The following is a 15,264-nucleotide window of genomic DNA, read 5'->3' as shown; positions in this document are numbered from 1 at the left end:
GAAAGGTAAGTGAAAATAGAATAACTATCTCACTACGAGGTTCATTTACTCAATGTCTTTGTGCGAAACGGTGTAAATGTGCTATGGTTCTACCAGTGATCCCTGCCAAACTTTGGAGAATGCTTTGGGCCCTGCTCCCCCACCCATTAGCTGAATAACCTTGGGAAAGTTCCTCAACCTCTCTGAACCTCGGAGTCCTCACTTACAAACGGAACCTACCCTTAGGCTCCTCTGAGAGGTAATAATGGTGATAAAGATGAGGATGATAGTGATGCTATTAGGAAGGCTTTGGTCGCAGTCTTTAAGCTGAACCTTCAGGTATTAGGTGTACTATGGGGAACTGAATGAAGAGTCTCGGTCTTTACTTGAGTTAAGAGGGGGAGAGAGACGAGCAGCAGGCTGCATGGTCAACAGAAGTTAGCGTTCACCAGGGTGGATTTGTGGAAAACGGAAGCATTCCCTGGAAGGAAGTGAAACTGAATAAAGATATAGAACTTCCACGGTCATGCAAAATGGATGCTCAGATAGGACTGGTTGAGCATTAAAGTGAAAGGTGACCTCTAAATGACAGACCGGGTGTGCAACAAACAACCTACCTCATCCAGCAGTACTGCCACGAAGCAATAGAGATCCATAAACTTCTACCATCCCCACAAAGAGATGCCCTCACACAACTTTCAGAAATTGTGCTCACAAGAGATAAATGACAACTCTTTCTGTTATTTCTGGCAGCCGTCTTATCAGACTGTGCCTAAAGAATTTTGTGGAATATACTTTGCTTCATGGGCAGATAACCAAAAGTTATTTTAAAAAATCGTTTCAATCTTATTAGTGGGGAATTTTTTTTTATTGGAAAAGTTTTTCAGAAAACTTTAAAAAGTGTAAGTGAGTGATCTGAACCTGTCATTCTAGTCCTATAAACTCTAACCAACGTATCTTGATGGTTATACTGTGGGCCTGAGGAAATGAGTATTATAATTACTGTTTTCCATTTTATATGCAAGGAAAATGAGACTATAATATCAGATACCTGCCAGAACACTCAAAGCAGACCTATTCTCCATGGCTTCATTCTTTCCAGTATTTCAACAAATGTTCCAAACATGCTTAACCATAGCTAAGCTCTGGGTCTGGGTGGGTGCGGGGTAGCTATGTACATTTAAAAAAATAAGATGAAGCTTTGCAAAACAATGTGGACAATATGATCTTATTTACGTGAAAGAAAAAAACAGCAAAGCTATATCTTTATGTACGTGCACCATATTTATTAAAGCTTACAAACAGATCTGGTAGCCGTGTTCACAGTTGCGTGGAGTGGGTAGGGAGGGGAGGACTTTAACTTTACCTGTATTGTTTGAGAGAATAATAATAAATTTCTATATTCTTTAGGTTTTTAAAATTTTAAATAAATGATTGTTACAGGCTGAACTGTATCTCCCACAAATTCATATGTTGAAGTCCTAACCCCCAGTATCTCAGAGAGTGACCATATTTGGAAATAGAGTCTTTAAAGAGGTAATTAAATTAAAATGAGGTCATGAGGGTGGGCCTTAATCCAACATGACTGGTGTCATTATAGGAAGAGGAAACTGAGGACACAGACAGACACTGAGAGAAGATCATGTGAAGACATACATCTACAAGCCAAGGGGAGAGTCCTCAGAAGAAATCAACCCTTGATTTCAGACTTCTAGCCTCTAGAATTTTGAGGAAATTAATTTCTGTTGTTTAAGCTACCAAGTCTGTGATATTTGTTGTGAAAGATGTTAAAGAAAAAAAAATCCAATGATACTTGTTGAAGATAGAAAGGCAGACTTTATTCAGGACCACGCTGATAGGTATAGGGACTGCAAAGGGATTTTCCAATGTGGGAGAGAGATGGGGCTAAGCTCCAAATACAGCATGGGCAAGTGGGAATTTGTAGCCAGGGAGGAGGGTGGGGTCAGTGGATGGAAAATTACTGGGAGGAAACGTCAGGGGTAAGAAGAATTCTGGCTAAATCAACCTAATAGGATTTTTGCTGAAGGCAGGCCAGGATAATCAGACATCATTGGGGAGATGGTAGAGGGGATAAGGAACCTGATCAGATATCGAGGGTCAGGGGTTTGGGTTAAACTGACTTAGCAGGGTTCTTGCTAAAACTAGATGTTACAAGGAAGTGCAGAGATGTGCCTAGGAGAAGGCTCATCAGGCTGACTACAGTGTGCTCAAGCAAAGAACCTTTGACACAGCCCTGGTAAACTAATACAACGACCAAGGTGATGTTTCTGACTTCTGGGAGCTCTTAACTTAGTGGGAGAAGCAGTTAATAGTACAACCTCACTATGATACCAGGAAAAGTGGGAGAAGTGCTGCAAAATGCAGAAGCAAGATACTATGGAACTGGGGGTGGGAGACACTGTTGTGCCTGGCAGCTTTCATGGAGGAAGTGGCCTTTGAGCTGGGCCTTGATGTTGAGTAGCAGAGAAAATGGGGGGGGGGTTGGGGGTAGGGGGGTGCATGGGGGGAGGGGAGTGGAGGAGACGGGGACTGTTCCTGGAGGAAACACAGAAGCTGGCAGTGAAGGTCTGTTTTCAGCCAGACCGGGGAGCTACACGTGAGCACAGGCTTCACCAGGGGATGCAGGGGAGATGTACCTAAAAGTGTTTGTTGAAGTATCCATTTGTCAGCTATTGCTGACAGCTATCGGCCATCATGGAAAGAGTAACATCATCGTATTTGCTTAGTAGGAAGACCACCCTGAAGTCCATGAGGCCAGGGTTGAACAGTGATGGCCCAAGGGACTTTCATGTCCACAGAAATATTTTATTTGACTCATCTAGCTATTTTTAAAAAATTAACTGTCCTAACATTTCATAAATTATAAATAATTTAGATACATAATTTATTTAAGAATTTACTGATATAATTTGAATCTAGGTAATATTGTTTATAATATATTTTTACATCAATTTTACATAAATTAATAAAATAAAACCAATATATTATAATTATGTTGATGTACTTTATATATAAATAAAAATTTTTTTTCCTTGATCACATTTTTGTTTTCTTTTTTATAACATCTTTATTGGAGTATAATTGCTTTACAATGGTGTGTTAGTTTCTGCTTTATAACAAAGTGAATCAGCTATACATATACATATATCCCCATATCTCCTCCCTCTTGCATCTCCCTCCCACGCTCCCTATCCCACCTCTCTAGGTGGTCACAAAGCACGGAGCTGATCTCCCTGTGCTATGCAGCTGCTTCCCACTAGCTATCTATTTTCCATTTGGTAGTGTATATACGTCCATGTCACTCTCTCACTTCGTCCCAGCTTACCCTTCCCCCTCCCTGTGTCCTCAAGTCCATTCTCTATGTCTGCATCTTTATTCCTATCCTGCCCCTAGGTTTTTTATAACCTTTTTTTTTTTTTTTAGATTCCATATATATGTGTTAGCATACGGTATTTGTTTTGCTCTGATTTACTTCACTCTGTATGACAGACTCTAGGTCAATCCACCTCACTACAAATAACTCAGTTTCGTTTCTTTTTATGGCTGAGTAATGTTTCATTGTATATATGTACCACATCTTCTTTATCCATTCAACTGTTGATGGACACTTAGGTTGCTTCCATGTCCTGGCTATTGTAAATAGAGCTGCAATGAACACTGTGGTACATGACTCTTTTTTTTTTTTTTTTTACATGACTCTTTTTGAATTATGGTTTTCTCAGGGTATATGCCCAGTAGTGGGATTGCTGGGTCATATGGTAGTTCTATTTTTAGTTTTTAAGGAACCTCCATACTGTTCTCCATAGTGGCTGTATCAATTTACATTCCCACCAACAGTGCAAGAGGGTTCCCTTTTCTCCACACCCTCTCCAGCATTTATTGTTTGTAGATTTTTTGATGATGGCCATTCTGACTGGTGAGGTGATACCTCATTGTAGTTTCGATTTGCATTTCTCTAATGATTAATGATGCTGAACATTCTTTCATGTGTTTGTTGGCAATCCGTGTATCTTCTTTGGAGAAATGTCTATTTAGGTCTTCTGCCCATTGTTGCATTGGGTTGTTTGTTTTTTTAATATTGAGCTTCATGAGCTGCTTGTAAATTTTGGAGATTAATTCTTTGTCAGTTGCTTCATTTGCAAATATTTTCTCCCATTCTGAGGGTTGTCTTTTCATCTTTTTTATGGTTTTCTTTGCTGTGCAAAAGCTTTTAAGTTTCATTAGGCCCCATTTGTTTATTTTTGTTTTTATTTCCATTTCTCTAGGAGGTGGGTTGAAAAGGATCTTGCTGTGATTTATGTCATAGAGTGTTCTGCCTATGTTTTCCTCTAAGAGTTTGATAGTGTCTGGCCTTACATTTAGGTCTTTAATCCATTTTGAGCTTATTTTTGTGTACGGTGTTAGGGAATGTTCTAATTTCATTCTTTTACATGTAGCTGTCCAGTTTTCCCAGCACCACTTATTGAAGAGGCTGTCTTTTCTCCATTGTATATTCTTGCCTCCTTTATCAAGGATAAGGTGACCATATGTGCATGGGTTTATCTCTGGGCTTTCTATCCTGTTCCATTGATCTATAGTTCTGTTTTTGTGCCAGTACCATGCTGTATTGATTACTGTAGCTTTGTAGTATAGTCTGAAGTCCAGGCGTCTGATTCCTCCAGCTCCGTTTTTCTTTCTCAAGATTGCTTTGGCTATTCGGGGTCTTTTGTGTTTCCATACAAATTGTGAACTTTTTGATTCTAGTTCTGTGAAAAATGCCATTGGTAGTTTGATAGGGATTGCATTGAATCTGTAATAAGTCAGAAGAGCTCATAAAATTTCAAATTTTTTGAAAAATCTTTTAACAAGTGCTGTGGGTTGAATTGCACCCCCCTGCAAGATATGTTGAAGTCCTAACCCTTGGTGCCTGTGACTTCTACTTATTTGGAAATAGGGTCTTCATGGACACAATTAAGATGTAAATTAAGATGAGGTCTTAGTGGAATAGGATGGACCCTTAGTCAAATATGACTGGTGTCTTTCTCTAGAAGGGACGCAGATACACAAGAGGGAGAATGCCATGTGGCTGGTAATGGAGGCAGAGATTGGGGTGATGCAGCTGTCAGCCAAAGGATCAGCAAGGATTGACTGCCAGAAGCCAGAGAGGCAGGGAAGGATTCGATCCAACCTCAGCCCCTTGATCTCAGATTTCTAACTTCCAACACTGTGGGAGAATACAATGGTTTTAACTACCAGCAGGTGGTACTTTGTTACAGCAGCTGTAGGAAACTAATACGACAAGGAACCTATATATTCTCCCAGCAACATTTGGCTGGAGCTAAGGAAGGGAGCCCCCTAGAGGTGAGCCACCAGCCAGGTAGCATCACTCATTCCTCCCAAGGTGCAGGCTCTGTAGCAATAGTCCAGGGGAGAAAAGAGGTCTCAACTAAGGCAGTAACAAGGGTGTGTGTGTGTGTGTGTGTGTGTGTGTGTGTGTGTGTGTGTGTGTAAAGCTTTGTTCTTAGAAACAATCATTCTTTACTTCACGGACAGGGATAAAGTAATACTTATCATTATAAACTGTATTTTATATCACTACCATGAGCCAGGTCCTATGTTGTGAGTTTTTTTGTGTTGTGCCATTTAATCCTCCCTACAACGCTATGTAAAATCCCCACTCTATAGATGAGAACACTGAGGCTCGGAAAGGTTACATGACCTAGACCTAGATTATAAATAAGATACGATATCTACTAGGTGCCAAGCACCTAGCTGAGCACTTTATGTCTGAGCTCATTGAATTCTCACAACACCCTATGAAGTAGGTACCATTATTATCCCTGAGTATATTTCCCCTCCCCCACTGAGACGAGGAAACTGAGGCACAAGAGGTCAAGCAACTTGATCAAGTTAGACACCAGCAAAGCTGGATGATGAATACAAGAGTTTGTGTTTTTGTCTGGATCCAAAGTCCTTGCTGGCTTATCTTTTCATTCATTTGTTCATTGATGAATGCTCTTACGTCTTATGCATTTTTAAAATTATTTATTTATTTATTTGGCTGCGTTGGGTCTTAGCTGAGGCGTGCGGGATCTTTCATTGTGGAGCACAGGCTCTTCACTGCGGCGCACGGGCTCTTCATTGCAGCACGCAGGCTTCTCTCTAGTTGTGGTGTGCAGGATCTAGAGTGCGTGGGCTCAGTAGTCATGGCACACGGGCTTCAGAGCACGCGGGCTCGGTAGTTGTGCTGCACAGGCTTAGTTACCCCGTGGCATGTGGGATCTTAGTTCCCTGACCAGGGATCAAACCTGCGTCCCCTGCGTTGGAAGGCAGACTCTTAACCACTGGACCACCAGAGAAGTCCCTGTCTTACGTATTTTTGAAGGAGGCAGCTGGGTTTTGGTGTAGCCTGGGCCTCAGTGTCCCCATCTGTGAAACGTGGTGGGTCTGCTGGCCAATCTTGAAGGTCTCTTCTTGCTCTATAAATCAGTGATTCCCTGGCCTTGGGAATTTAGCAATTATTAATAATACAACAGCTCAGAATATTAACTCATTTGCCAACGTCTCACCAAATGACAGAGCCAGGATTTTAATTCAAGTCCACCTGACTCCAAAAGCTTCTCCACTTCCTCCTGGGCCAGGAAAAGAGAAGAACCAAAAAAGAGACTGAGGAAGTACTGCCGAACCAGATTTGTGTGAGCTACACAAGTGGGACCAAAGGCCAGGAGTTCCAACCATGGAGCTGGCCTGGCACGGGCCTGTGACACCCTCTTGTGGACCGCATCTGAAATGCTCTGCTTTGCCATCTTTTTCATTTTGATACCAGAATAGACGTAGGGCTTGGGGGAAGCAGGATGTGGTTTTCCCAGTAGTTTTTGAAAACCAGTGACCCCAGCTACTGTCCTAAAACGGAGGCTGCTTGAAGGCATGGGTCACTTAGACAAGCCCAGCTGCCCTGTGTTCATTTACTGATGAAACAAGTTACTTTTTGTTTCTGTCTTCACATCTTGTACATGCTTGCACCAGGTATAAAGCAGTGAACCCAGTAAAAATGGCCCCTTTCCTCCTTTGCGCTCAGAGTGGGGGAGGTCAGACATTAAGCCTGTAAAACCCAGAATAAATATATAGGCAGGAAAGAATTCTTCCTTCACGCTCCCTTTCCTCCTTAGCTTTCTCTCCAGAATCTGGAGGGGAAAAGTGTAAGGTCCATTGGCCCGGGTGAAAGGAGGCCCGGGGGGTAAGAGAAAACATCGGCCAGTATGAGGTAGGAGAGGCATTGGGACATAACGACCTCACCTGTTCAACAAGAGACTCTAACTTCCTGCCCAGAAAACAATGGGGCTGACGGGAAGGGAAAATGGGCTTACGCCCCACAACACACCAACCAACACCTGGTCCTGCTGTATTCTCACCAAATAAGGAATTACCCTGTATAGCAAACCACCCCCTCCCCTTGCAAACCGCCTTCTGCTTTTACCCCAATAAAAATTCCCCTCATCCAGTACTGGACGCGACTTCTCTGGCCCCTTTCTCTCGGACCAGTGAACCTCGCCCGGGAGCGCTCCCTAATAAAGCTCACTTGAAGCTTTCCTTTGTTTCGCGGTGCCGTTTTGTTAAGATCCGACCTTACAAAAAGGATCTTTGGCAGGACCAAAGAAGAGAGAGGAAGACTTTTTTGTAAGAATAATGATTCATTAAAATGTCTATTTGCTCTCGAAACTTTCATCTGTTTCACAGATACTGTGCTCTGGGAATTCTAAAATAACTAAATCCTCATACGTACTGAGGCACCACGGGGAAGGGAATACCCCCCTTACCCCCAGTGAAGCCCAGGAGCAGTACTCAGAACCAACCTTGAAGGTTACAGGGGCCTCTTCCAGGAGGGAGCTGACACCTGGCAGGGAGAGCAGAGGGGTGTAAATGGGGGGTGGGGTTGGGGGTTTTGGTGGAGAAGAATTTTATATGAATGTCTAACCTTCATAACAATCCAATAAAGTCAGGGCCACCATACCTATTTTACAGACGAGGAAACTGAGGTTCAGAGAGCTTAATAAGCTTGCCCAAATCTCAGCATTAACGGCTGTAGTGTTGGAATCTAAGTTTTAGAAAAGCAGTAGATTAGGAATCCAAAGTCTGATTTCTAGTCCCAGCTCTGAACACACTTGCTGAGTTGGGCAGGTCAGTTAACATCTTGGATCTCTATTATCTCTTCTGCATAATAGGGGCTTGGTTAGAAAGGCATCCATTTTTCTGCCTGAGCAGAAAAATAGGAAGGGGGCACTGAGGAGCTCCAGTGGTCAGAAGGAGACAGGAGCCCAAGTCCAAGCAAAAACATCAGTTACTGATGAGTGAATCACTGATGCATGAATGCTGGGTTGCCTGTGATGTGTGGTCGCCTGGCAGCCTCTCCTGAGTGGATCCCACAGCTTTCTCAGTAAGAGAACACTGAATATCAGAGACCTCAGAGATCCCCTTATCCAGTTGGTTTTTAAAAAGCTTTATTATCTCTCCTGTTAGACTCATACTAATAATAAAACCCTCTCATGGGAGTGCAGGACTTTACAGTTTACAAATCACATTCATATCTGTGGTCTCATTTGAATTCTTACCCCTTTTCTGTGAGGTTGACAGGACAAGTGTTGCTATCTCCATTTCACAGAGGATAAAATGGAGGCTCAGAGAAGGTCCAGGGTCAGCTAATAAACAGCTGTCAGTGGCTGTCTGTCCCTCTGACACTTGAGTATGTTTGGATGGGGAGGTAGTCCACTGTGGAAGAGTGGATTACGCTTCCCCTATATAACCTCCCTGGAGCAGAATTATGTGCCCCAACTCTGTCATCATGAAGCCATAAGACTTGCTCTGGCCAATGAAATGTGAGAAGAAGTGATGTATGTCACTTTGGAACAGAAGGCTGAAGACCCAGCATGTTGTTCACCATGTCTCTTTTCCTTCTGCCATGAAATCTGGCAATGTTCCAGAGAGAGAGAGAGAGGAGCTCCCTCAGCCTGGGTCCTGGAGTAAAGATAACATGGAACAGGGAAGTAGTTGACCCATCATGGACATAGGGGTGAGCAAGATATAAACCTTTGGGGTTGTACACCACTGAGATTTGGGGGTTATTTGTTACACAGCAAAACCTAGCTAATATATCTATAAAGACAGTACCCTCTCCTGGGAATAGTGATGTCAGACCCTGGATAAGTATCAGCTGGTCTATGATTGTGTGTGTGTGTGTGTGTGTGTGTGTGTGTGTGTGTGTGTGTCTGGGGTGGCAAAGTGGGTACAGGGAAGGGAAGGCTTAGCGGAGTTTGCCCTGTATCCTATTCCAGTCAGTCTTTCAAACCAGCTACACATACAGGGGCCTGCTTCCCATCCTTCTCCTCTCTTCTCTCTGTCCCTATTTTTATTATTTGGCACAGAACTTCGGATCTCTGTTGAATTCCATGATAGCAGATAAAGTTTTTTTTCTTTCCCAAATTATATGGAGAAACTGCTTCAGGAGCTATTGATTGACTCTCAGAAATGATAATTGTAGCTACTGTTTCCTGAGGATTTGCTGACGATCAGGCACTCGTTAAGAGCTTTTCATGCTTTACCTCATTTTCTCTTCACAACTACCTGAGGAATTTGATCCTACTATTTCCTCATGTTAGAGGCAAGAAAATGAAGCCTTAGAGACGTTAAGAAACTTTGTTTTTTTTTTGGCTGCGTTGGGTCTCCATTGCTGCGCAAGGGCTTTTCTCTAGTTCTGGCAAGTGGGGATTACTCTTCATTGCAGTGCACGGGCTTCTCATTGCGGTGGCTTCTCTTGCTGCAGAGCACGGGCTCTACGAACGTGGACTTCAGTAGTTATGGCACGCGGGCTCTAGAGCACAGGCTCAGTAGTTGTGGCACAAAGTTGTTCCAGTCTTTGTGGCTTCAGTGTGTAAATCCAGCTTCCCTAGGCCTTTGAGCTCTAATGCTTGCCCCCTCCTAAGCAAAGGAGGGTGGTGTGGCAGAAATGGCCAGTTGCTGCTCAATTTGGGGGAGGGATTTAGGGCTCTGGCAGAGGCCTAATTGTGCATCCGATTCACACAAATGAGGAAATCAGTGAATGAGGGAAGGATAGAAGGATTGGGCATCTGTTGAATGCTTAGAATATTCTAGATACTGTGAATGATCCTTTCTATTACACTTTCTTAGTTGATCTAAACAACCATTCTATGGGAGAAGATCTATTACCCCATTATGTCACTGAGGCTCAGAGAAGTTAACCGCTTTGACTAAGGTCATTTAGCTTATAAAAACTTATGCTAGAAATGGAGCTAGGGTCAGTGTGACTGTGAAAACCATATTCTTTCCTCCATAGCAAACCATTTACTCACTGTGCCCTTCCACCAAATATAATACAACATAATAAAATCTTGTCCTCTTGTGTTTCTGCACATCTTGTGAGCAGAGGCACTATCATTTGTCCCAGACCATCTTCACAAGGATGTTTGTAGAGCAAACGGCCTTCAAAGATAGAGTATTTCCCTCCAGAGCAAAAGACAGAAATGCTTGCTTCCCACTATAAAAGATTTGGTTTCCCTAAGCTCGGGGTTCCTGACATCCAGGAACTGATGTAAACATGCCAATGCTCATGCTGCATGTGGTGCTGTGGATAATAAAGTTCTTTGTCTCTGACCCGGAAGTCTCATGTCCTCCGCTCATATCCATGAAACCACGTTACACTAAGTTGTTGGCTTACAACTAGGGTGAGATCTTAGTTCCTGACAGCACCTGCCATATTTGGGCCATGGAAAGAGCTACCATGTTTAATCCAGTTGTGTCACATCACCCATGCTCTTCACTTACATTATTTCAACTAAATGTATAAGGTCAACAAAGCAATAAAGAAAATTTAAATACCACTCTGCCTTCCCTTTTTCTAAATAAGTGCATGCCATGGAGGAAGCATGTGACAAAAGAGTTAAATCTGCTATTTTCTCAGTAGATCTTAGTTTTCATGTGGCTTTCATGGCATGGTCATTTTGCCACACTGAGTGTGATTCAAAGATGCACGTTTTTTCATGTAGCATTGCCTCTAAATCTAAACCACCCACTTTGGATGGTCAGCCAAAGAGAAGGCTATCAGATCAAATGCTGGAGGAAAATTCAGAGATGATAAATCAGTCTCCAGTTCGAAGCTCTCCTAAGAAATTTTCAAGTACATCTTCTTTTGTTTGTTTTGGCTGCACCATGTGGCTTGTGGGATCTTAGTTCCCCGACCAGGGATTGAATCCAGGGAGGAATGAAATCACAGAGTCCTAACCACTGGATCGCCAGGAAATTCCCTCAAGTACATCTTTCACCTCATGTGATTTTTGTTGTTCTTACAGATCAACTTTAGAATGTTCCACCCTCATAAGCTATGACTCCAGATGATTATATAAGGTGGAGGGGGGATATGCTAATGGTCACAAAATTTCTTTTACAATTGAATATAGCATGTACTTATCCTTACATTTATATATCACTTTCTTCTTTAGTACCATAAATTTGAATCTAATCCTTTTCCATCTCCAGAGACAAAAGAGTCCCATGGACTTAATTTTGACTTCTTAGTCTGCTAAATTTTGAAGTACAGTATATCAATTGCCATTTCTTTTTTGATTAAACTAGTATTATTTATTTATAATTTATTTTTTTCTTATTAGTTATCTATTTTATACGCATCAGTGTATATATGTCAATCCCAATCTCCCAATTCATCACACCACCACCCTCAACCCCCGCCGCTTTCCCCCCTTGGTGTCCATATGTTTTTTCTCTACTTCTGTGTCTCAATTTCTGCTCAGCTGAAACAATCTCTAAATTAGTATTTTTTATTACTGTTTGTTTTTCCTCAATTGAATTATGTATCACTGGAAGTTAATCAACTACATTTGAACATATATTAGTTTTTAAAATTAGGTAGTAGTACATGGTAATAAATACCAGAGTACAAATTGTATTAGTTCTGCTATATCTTCAATATTACCTCAGGGATTGGGACATCAATATTTTAATGTCTGGTTCTGGATTGATGGCAACTCCAAAACTACTACATAAAAAAAGGGTGAGCATAGAGAGAGATAGAGGAAAAAGAATGTACAGTCCAAGATAAGTCTATGAACCAAAATTCTAAAACATATGAGTAAACTTAACAAATTTAAGCCTATAAAACCAATAAGGAGATGAATCATTTTGGTTTAAATAAACACAATAGAGAGATCTGAAAATGAATTTCAAGTTTGGGCTCTGGAAAAAGATAAAGAATAGAATAACATCTATTTTTACAAAAGAAATTATAAAAATATAAACAGGTGTAAATGAAACAAGAACAAGTAGATATGAAAAAGAATCAGTACTGGAGTGATCAATCTCATGAATCTCCTCTAGGAATGGGTGACCCCTCATACATTTGCTGTATCTTCCAGCTGAGTGCCAGCTTGTGTTATTCAATCTAAGACTGCGAAGTTAAGCTGTGTGTGAGCATGGTGGGGGCAGTTCCAGTCCCCTTCCATCTAAAGCCCTCTACCATGCCATCCAAAGTCCCCTTCCATGTGGTCTTTCTCCATTTGTGTTTTCCTTTGCTGAAGAAGCAACGGGCAGAACAGATTAGTAAGTAACAGATATCCGGGGGTTGCCAGTGTCCTCTTCCTGCAGGCACGCCCAGTCTTCACTAGTGATTCTCTGGGAGCCCTTCTCCCTTGCCTCTAAGAGGGACTACAACCCCCCATGGAGGGAGAGGAAGGGATGGGTCTCTTTTCAGAAAACTGCATTTGTCCTCAAGGCTGGCTTCCCTCCCTTCTCTCCATTCTTTCTTTGCACTGATTAGTGGTGATGGTTTGTCTGTGGGAGAAGGGTGGGAATGGGGAATAGGTGGAGTAGTGGAGTAGGAACTGATGGAAGGGCTGGTAGAATAACAATAATGGCTCTTCAAATGCCCTGCTGGAAGGTAGCTGGTTCCAACCACTGGCAGTTCTTTAAATATAGAATGTGGGCTCCTTATGGACTTTTTGGTTCGGATTTGGGTTTCAGCAGCAGTTTCAGGACAATAGGAAAAAGCTCTCTTAATGTCCAATTACACAAGAATATATGTCTATTATCCTTTCCTTTTATAATTTAATAAATGTTGGCATACTATTTACTTTTCCATATCTTGTTTTTTTCACTTGAAGTATTTCCTAGAGATTGTTCCATATCAGGATATGTACATGTGCCTCATTCTTTTTTATTGCTTCATATATTCCACAATATGGATGTACTAAAATTTATTACAACAGGTCTCTAGTGAGTTAGTCTCTAGTCTTTTGCTATTACAAACAGTGCTACAATGAACATTTTGCATATACTCTTTTCATGTGAATAGCTTTTTTTAAAAAAAAAAACAACTAGAAACCCTGACGGATGTTTGTCATCCAAAGGACAGTCCAGTTTAAGTATGCTGCAGTTAGTGTCACACAACCTCTTCCTACTTTGAAAATTCTGTGAATTATTATAAGAATTGCCAATTTCTACTCTTTAATTGCACTGCTTAGCATGTGATAGGCATTCTGCATTCACAACGTTTCTTTTCAATGCAGCTTCAAAGTGTAATGACTTTGACACAGATTTAAGCAAATTTAGAGATCTACATTTAAGCTGCTAAATGCAAATAAAGCATGAACTACAAAGTAATGCTTAGGATGGGAGATCTGAAGTTATATGTGTTTGAATTCAAATCCCAGTACCAGTTTTTACCTATATGACTTTAGCCCTGTATGACACTCAGTTTTCTCATTCATAAAATGGGGTGAATAGAGTAGTGACTTCATGGGGATGTTGTAGGGATTAAATAAGAAAATATGCATGATTCTTAGGACATTTCCTGGAACACAATAAGTGTTCAGTAAGCATTAGCTATACATAAAGGTTTCAGTTCAGGTGACAATTGTATATATACAAACTTTCTAGCCAGACATAAGTTCATAGCTGGACCAGTAGTGTCAGTTGGTTCATAGCTTTCTCCTTTATTTGGTACAGGCAAATTTCCTGATTTCAGAGATGTTAAATTGTGAAACAAACAAACTATACTTATTGGAGTTAAAGAATATAGAAATAGGGGCTTCCCTGGTGGCGCAGTGGTTGAGAGTCCGCCTGCCAATGCAGGGGACGCGGGTTCGTGCCCGGGTCCGGGAGGATCCCACATGCCACAGAACAGCTGGGCCCGTGAGCCATGGCCGCTGAGCCTGCGTGTCTGGAGCCTGATGGATTACCTTATAGATTAGTATTACCTTATATTAGGTTATCATGTAATAACCATCCCATGTATTAAATTCTCATATGCCAAGCATTTTGCATATATTATCTCATTTAATTTTCACAAGGACTCATGTGAGATAGATATTATTATTCTTATTCTGAAGAGACTGAAGATCTGACAAATCAAGTGACATGCCCAAAGATATCATTAGTAAGTTGTAGAGCAGGGATTCATTCTCAGATTGTTCTGAAAAAAAGATATTTGTAAATTCCCATACATTTTTCCAATGAAATTTCACTTACGCATGGCAGAACCAGCTTATGAAAGGTCTTGAATGCTAAAAGCAGGCTTGAACTTCATTTTGGTGGATTGAGGCAGGGCTGTCTTATCCATTAGGTACAGCAGGCACAGTGCCTAGGGTCCACAATACTTTTAGGGGTCTATAAAAATGTTTAAGTTCAAAATCAGAAGAGAAAAATGGACTTTTAGATTGAAGAAAATGACTTGCTATATAACATTAATATATTTATCTGTATATTAATGCATTTGTAAAATATGAAATATATATTAAATAAATATTATCTACTACATAAATATATATATTATATATCCACAAGCGCAAAGAAAAAGTGCCCGGGGCCATGAAAGTCAGAATGCGGCCTTGTACCGGGGTGCGCTAAACTTTCTGGGGAGGTGATATAGCAGACTAAGTTGGAAGAGGGTGGTAGGTGGTGGCCAGATTCTGAAAAATGTCACAATTTCTCTCCTCCCATCAAAGTGACCCCCCCAAAGGGAGGTTGTAAGGGACAGAGGTGAAACATAGGGCAGAAAGTGCCACTTCCTAGCTGCATGATTTTGGACAAGTGACTTGATCAATCTGAGCCTCAGTTTCACCATCAATAAAATGGAGATATGTATCTCCTGAGGTTGTTGGACAGGGACCTAGGTGCCGTGTTCACCGTTAGGTACGAATCGCTTGATACATACATGTTGAATGAATTCAGTAAATGTGTGCTTTGCACAGTGGTCGGTGTAAG

The 15,264-nt window shown here is 41.4% G+C and overlaps 1 protein-coding gene across 1 annotated transcript in view; it reads right to left on the bottom strand.

Annotated features, from left to right (window-relative positions):
- LOC117312808 (uncharacterized) overlaps positions 1 to 15,264 on the bottom strand; it is a 54,351-nt gene that overhangs the window by 37,829 nt on the left and 1,258 nt on the right. The window contains exon 3 of the mRNA XM_033859331.2: positions 14,530 to 14,667. Coding sequence (XP_033715222.1) covers positions 14,620 to 14,667 — 48 coding nt within the window. The 3' untranslated portion in view covers positions 14,530 to 14,619. The remainder of the gene's footprint in view (positions 1 to 14,529; positions 14,668 to 15,264) is intronic.

The sequence above is a fragment of the Tursiops truncatus genome, chromosome 6, assembly GCF_011762595.2.
Source record: "Tursiops truncatus isolate mTurTru1 chromosome 6, mTurTru1.mat.Y, whole genome shotgun sequence".
NCBI lineage: Eukaryota > Metazoa > Chordata > Mammalia > Artiodactyla > Delphinidae > Tursiops > Tursiops truncatus.
Note: the sequence above shows the minus strand (reverse complement) of the source record. Positions and strands in the feature narration are given on the sequence as shown.